General features: G+C 33.5%; 1 protein-coding gene across 2 annotated transcripts; it reads right to left on the bottom strand.

Annotated features, from left to right (window-relative positions):
- Positions 1-298: 298 nt before the first annotated feature.
- On the bottom strand, positions 299-5,535 carry LOC115997160 (probable protein phosphatase 2C 11). Of its 2 annotated transcripts, none has more exons than XM_031236665.1 (11): positions 5,368-5,534; positions 4,471-4,593; positions 4,229-4,292; positions 3,589-3,697; positions 2,622-2,769; positions 2,058-2,183; positions 1,687-1,810; positions 1,525-1,601; positions 1,313-1,365; positions 805-859; positions 299-673 (listed from the first exon to the last, which is right to left on the bottom strand). In XM_031236665.1, exons 2-11 carry the CDS (start codon positions 4,585-4,587, stop codon positions 458-460), a joined length of 1,089 nt encoding a protein of 362 aa, XP_031092525.1. In that variant the 5' UTR covers positions 4,588-4,593; positions 5,368-5,534; the 3' UTR covers positions 299-457. The 2 variants fall into 2 exon arrangements, with proteins under 2 accessions (XP_031092525.1, XP_031092526.1); XM_031236666.1 differs by having other exon boundaries at positions 671-753; positions 794-859; positions 5,368-5,535.
- Between the last annotated feature and the right edge of the window lie 596 nt (positions 5,536-6,131).

Genomic DNA, 6,131 nt, shown 5'->3' with positions numbered 1-6,131 from the left:
TTTCAAGAATAGACGTCGATATTAAAAGCTTTTAACTCTTTAAAGCTTCTACTTCTAGCTCCACCAATTATAAAGAATCCTCTATGCAAATAGATGACACAAATCTCACTTTCCAAATCCAGATATTAGCAGTTAGAAGTCCAGAACCCCCATTCACATCTACATCTATTGACTATTCAGTGCAAAAGATCTTCATAACTTAAGTTCTATACCTTACAAATTATGGATTTTAAATCTGACTTCAATTTTATGTCAATTCACAGGTGATATAGACTATAGAGTTGAATGAATATCAACAAGTAAAAACATATATACAATACATAGCTAAAGTATGCTCTATTTATACGTCAGAATATCAAAAACTTTACAAGAAAATTTTCAAATCGTCAATTTCTTTTTAACCATTGAGTTCTTTCACAAGGAAAATCACAAACAAATAAAGCTAAAAGTTTTGGCATTAGTTAGAACCAGATTCTCCTGCTGCACCAAGGCTAGATTCAGATTGCTTATTAGAGGGTGTAGGCTGTTCCTTGGTGCTGGTGGGGGCATCCCGTTCCAGATTTTTCTTGAACTGAACCAAGATCATCGTCATGTTGTCACATCCTTCTCCGCCAGATGATGGTGCCAAACACCTATCAAGAACCTTTTGGCATACCACTGAAAGCTTGTTTTCCTGCAAAAAAAAAAAAAATTTACAGTGGATTTATGTATATTTTTCAACTGTATTTATAAAAAATGAGTCAAATCTAGCACCAAGGACTTGAGGTTATAAAAAATGAGTCAAATCTAGCACCAAGGACTTGCATTGTTTAAGTTGTCCTTGACGAAGTCCACGAGTTGCTGGCTTGACATGCAATCCCTAGCAAAAGAAGAAAAAATAGATGTGAAAATTGGAAAAGTGGATTTCTCAATATGCACGTAAATGCAAAAATGAGCCAATATTTAGTAACAAGGATGCTTCTTTTTAATAAATAAATATATTCAGATGGTAGAAAAGCATGAGCAGGTATTCACAGGACACATCTTGGATACTGTAAGCACTTTGATTCCATTTACTAAATTGAATTGTTTTTTCAATAGTGACAGAAACTCTTCAGAGCAGTGCTTTCAGGTTGCTGAAAAACATTAGTATACGAGGTTCTCAATAAGCAAAATATAACTAGGAGCAGTGTATATAGTTCTGCATGGAACATAGGCTTGTAACTTGTATTCACCCACTACCAAAGCTTATTTTAAAATGAAAACTTGGTTCATCTTATTATTATTGAGAAGATAAACCAAACGTCAAAACTTCAAACAAAGCAGGACATACCATATCCCATCGCATGCTAGAACAAGGAAATCATCATCAGCACAAAGCTCGACCTAGTTAAAGAAATAATGAAGGAAAAGGAGAAGAAATCCATATTAGATTAATAATACCCATATGGAAATAGCAAGAGGTCAACCATAAAGACCAGTTAAATCAAGATAAATTAAATAGGCTATTGAGCTGTCTTAAATATAAACATTTAAAGAACTTACAGTTTTAATGTCAGGATTAGCAGTCACTATCTGTCTTTCTGCAGGCAAGGTTTTGTTCTGTTTCAGTTCCATGTCCCCTGAAATCAGTAAAAACCATTATAACCACCAGGAGAAACTAATACATTATTCAAAATACTTTGTATGTAATATAAACATTAATACCTATTGCTCTTGCCAAATTCAAACTCCCATTGACCCGTCCACACTGAATATAACCACCAGCTTTCAGTATCCTGTCCTTTTCAACTTCAAGGTCAGGCTTGTGATCTCTTGACAAATCATGAGCCTGCAAAAATTTTCAAAATTCACACACTTTCGTAGAGAGATCATTCCACACTTTTAATATGAAATCAAGCAGTAGAAATGTAGAATATTCATTCCAAAGTGCCAATACATGACATCATTATGATGCAAGCTTGGAAGAACTAGTGATCTTTACAAGCTAAACATAAAAACCAATACTTCCAAACCGCTAATCTGTTGGCAAAATTTATGAATAATCCTAGAAAGATCTTAAGTAAAGTAAACTTTACCTGACCCTTCCTGGATAGGACACAACGAGAGTCACCTGCATTTGCAACAAGAAGTTGATTGTTTTGAATAATGGCAACGCAGGCGGTGCAACCTGAAGTTGGCCCATTGTAATCAGAGAGACCTTCCTATATTCAAGTCAACATACAATAACCCTTTAACTTACAAACAAACTAAGTATATATATATATATATATATTTAAAAAAAAAAAAGATATTTAATACATATTATCAATACTAAGCCACACAAAGGGAGAAAAGGGGTCATGATGCCGAACAATTGCTGAAGAAAAAATAAAATCAGTTGTCTATTGATGTTCAAGAGGAAGGCTCAAACCCAAAAAATTAATCAGGTAAAAGGATACTTATTGTCTACATATTCCATGTAACATTCATTGCAGTACTGGCTAAGTTGTAAATAAAGGCAGGAAGTATCAAAATAGCTCACTTTTAGCACCAGGGAATGCATATCTCTAACATCAGAAAAAATGGTTGCACAATGCAACTAGTAATATGATAAAATCTTAGCACATGGAGACAAACAACAGAAAAGTTGGAAATATTACCTCCTTAGAAGGCCAATCAGTGGTTTTACCCTTATTTTCACTGCTCCTAGGGGACCATAAGCCTTCAACCACATCTTTAACTTTGTCACTGTCAGTCAAACTCGCTAATTCTTTCCGACTTCCTATACTACGCATCAGTTCATCCATTCTGTTTCATTAGTAGATATAAGTTAAAATCATAATATGGAGTATATTTAGGTATTTTCTGCATCTCTTTGGGAATAGATCAATAGAATGACTTTTCTGGGCATCATTGTAGGCTTACCAAAATAGTCTTAGGACTGGTTCTTTGGATGCAAGGGGGATTGGATCCTTCTTTTTAGCTATTTTTCTCTTATTTCTTCTTCTTTTTTTTTTGGCAAAGGACTCATTGCCCTCAGTAAACTGAGCCTTTCCACTCTCTTATCTTCATTTTTTAATTTTTAACATTTTCTTATAAACAAGAAACTTCAGTGCATCTCTATTGGAGAAAAAAGATCTGAAGATTAATATGTACCTTGGCTTAGCTACAAATCACAAACAAAGGCAAGTTCAATTAAGACTATGACCATACTTTTGTTAAGGTAACTTCTAACCAAGATTTTACTAAGGCAATCATTGCCACAAAGAACACATTTTTGAGTGTGAAGACTAATCTCCTAAAAGTAAACAAATGAAGTTTTCTTTTTTACCAGAAATAAGTAACAAACTGTAGGTCTTCCACAAATTTCATAGTTTTGTAAGATAACATTATATTTAATTAAAGCAATGTGAATTAGACTTTACCAGTCATCCCTACAGTTTGAACCCATATTGCCATGTAGCTAGGATAAAGGTAGAGTCTGGTACAGAATCCTTGGCTGATGAGAAACTATAACTTACAGGAAAATGGCACCTTCCTGTTGCCTTGACAAGCTTGGGCTATGATAACAATGTGGTGCCAGCAAAAAAGTTGAATGATGAAAGAGAATTAAAGAAGCAGAATAACCTGAGAAATGATTTCTGAATTGAGGTGCTTAACTCCCCGGCAGAATATGCTTCATGTCTGAGAAACTGCTGATGAAGATACTTTGCACAAAATTTAGCAACTTCATCACCTACAACATGAAAAGCTTTAGAAGGGAAATAAAAGTGACTAGAAAACAAAACCTAAGAAAAGCCCAGGTGAAACAACTACACTTGAATAATTGATTTCAAACTATAATACAAGCTAGAGATTATTTCGGTTAGAAGGCAGTAATTTAGACACACATTCATAATAGTTATTGACACCTATTACTATTAGTGAATAAGAAAATAACTAGAACCTATTTTGAATAGTTGGGAATGCATTAGCATTACCTCCAGATTTTTGTTATCAAAGTTACAGCAATCAGAAACAAGCTATTCCTCAAGAGTAAATAGTGTGGGTAAAAAACACAAGCTCATCCCTAACAATATATAATTTGAAATTCAAAAGGAAAAAAAAATTGTACTGTTTCATAAAGGGAAAAACATTTTTTTTTGAGAGATAAGTGATCAAGTTTTTAAAATAAACATAGCTAAATATTTTGTCAGGAAAAAAAAAAAAGAAAAAGAAACAGCTGAAAAGGCATTTAGTATAATGTGCAATAAAATAGTATCCTTACCCCCATGGCCATCATAAACACCAAAGAAAGCAGTGGAAGCGTCCAGATTTGGATAGGCTGCATGCTGCAGAATATCTAAAATAAGCAGTCTGAATCTCATTTTCCATCTTTTAGAAAATCGAATCCTCAAATTTTTATGGTATTTGAACACAATACTGGCTGAAACATATCAGTTACAAGATTCAAATTGTGTAAAGGTCAACACAGCAGCATCTTTATGGCTAGAAAAGTCTAGCACTTACAGCATCTTCCATTGATGCACGCCATCCTTGCATTGAAGCCAAGCCAAATTTTAGTTTGTCATTCTCACCATCCTCCAAAAGCTTATCAGTTTTAGGACTGCTTAGATATATTCCCATTTTCCGCTGAAAACACATATCAAGCATTTTTCATATTTTCATGAGTAATTCATATGATGAAATAAAGTAAGTTCAGCATACATCTAACACATATAGAATACTAAAAACACAATTAGGTAGATAAGGCACTCATACATTCAACATGCGCCACAAAAACATGTTAAATTTCATTCCCTTAATTATGCCACATGCCAGAGATTTCACTCGTTTAGGAGATAAGACATCCATACAGCAATTATGAGGGAAAACAAAATAACTTTCAAAGAACACAACCTATGATTGAACACATACAGACATTGTGAAATTGAGATAAGATACTCATATCCCATTATCTCTACAAGGCAACAAACTGTCTTTGAATTTCTGAACCTTTTGAACCATCATACGTAATGATATGCACTAAAGCCAGTATATGGTTTTGGATAAAAATTCAATCAAATGATCGAAATACACACACAAAAACACATACACATACGAACGTACATACACTCATACATATATACCTGTATATAGGTTATATACAATACAATATACCAAACAAACGATTGAATTAGTTAAAATTTGAATATCTAAAAAATAAAAAATAAAAAATAAAAACATGTTCAACTACGCGCTTAGTAATTATACAGAATCACATATCTCTGGTGTTGAATATGAATCAAAACAGACAGAAACCTTCTCGAATAACAACCAAATATCATGATAAGAGATTGAAACTCAAATAGCCAAACGACTATCAGAAAATTTGAATCGAAGTAGGAGTGAAAGAGAAAAACTTACCCGCCAATGCCGAGACTGGTTTCGCTCCGGATAGAAATGCAAGCGAGCGAGAGAGGGAGGGAAAGGAGAGGGCGAGAGAGAGAGAAGAGGGAGGGAAAGGAGAGGGAGAGAGAGATAGAGGATCTGGAATTTAGTAAATGTGGGATCGGGTTTGAGGGGAAGATGATTGATTGTAGTGTTTTGATTATTGTTATCTCAGGCTGAGCCGCTGAGGTAGCAAAAGCAGGCGCAAATAGTTATTCTATTAGATTAAAAAAACAATATTAATTACAAAGAGATAACACCATATGAGTCGCCCGAGTATAATAATTTTGTCACTCTTAATTTTAAACTTTTTAATTGATTACTGATGAGGATCATAACTGATTAAATTTTAAAAATTGAAGAACCATGGTGATTAACTTAGATCACAGATAATAACAATTTGAAAATTGAAAGACCACCGATGATCAATTAAAAAGTTTAAGACTAAATATAACAAAATCATTATACTCGAATCATCCTAAATAGTAGTAGTTGTAATTACAAAATATAATTTTGATTATTTACTCTTTCAACCCCTCACTTATGGTGTTTTCCAAATTTAATCCTCTAGTTATCACCTGTTGCAAATGTGTCCCTTACAAATCTCTAGAAGTTTTGGTTTCAATCCTATACAGATGGGTGACGTTAACTTTGTTTATATATTTTAGATAGAACTGAATCACTACAAAAACAATTAAAAATGAAACGTCACAATGTGACATTAATACAATCGATAGTTA

The sequence above is a fragment of the Ipomoea triloba genome, chromosome 11 (genome assembly GCF_003576645.1).
Source record: "Ipomoea triloba cultivar NCNSP0323 chromosome 11, ASM357664v1".
Taxonomy (NCBI): domain Eukaryota; kingdom Viridiplantae; phylum Streptophyta; class Magnoliopsida; order Solanales; family Convolvulaceae; genus Ipomoea; species Ipomoea triloba.
Note: the sequence above shows the minus strand (reverse complement) of the source record. Positions and strands in the feature narration are given on the sequence as shown.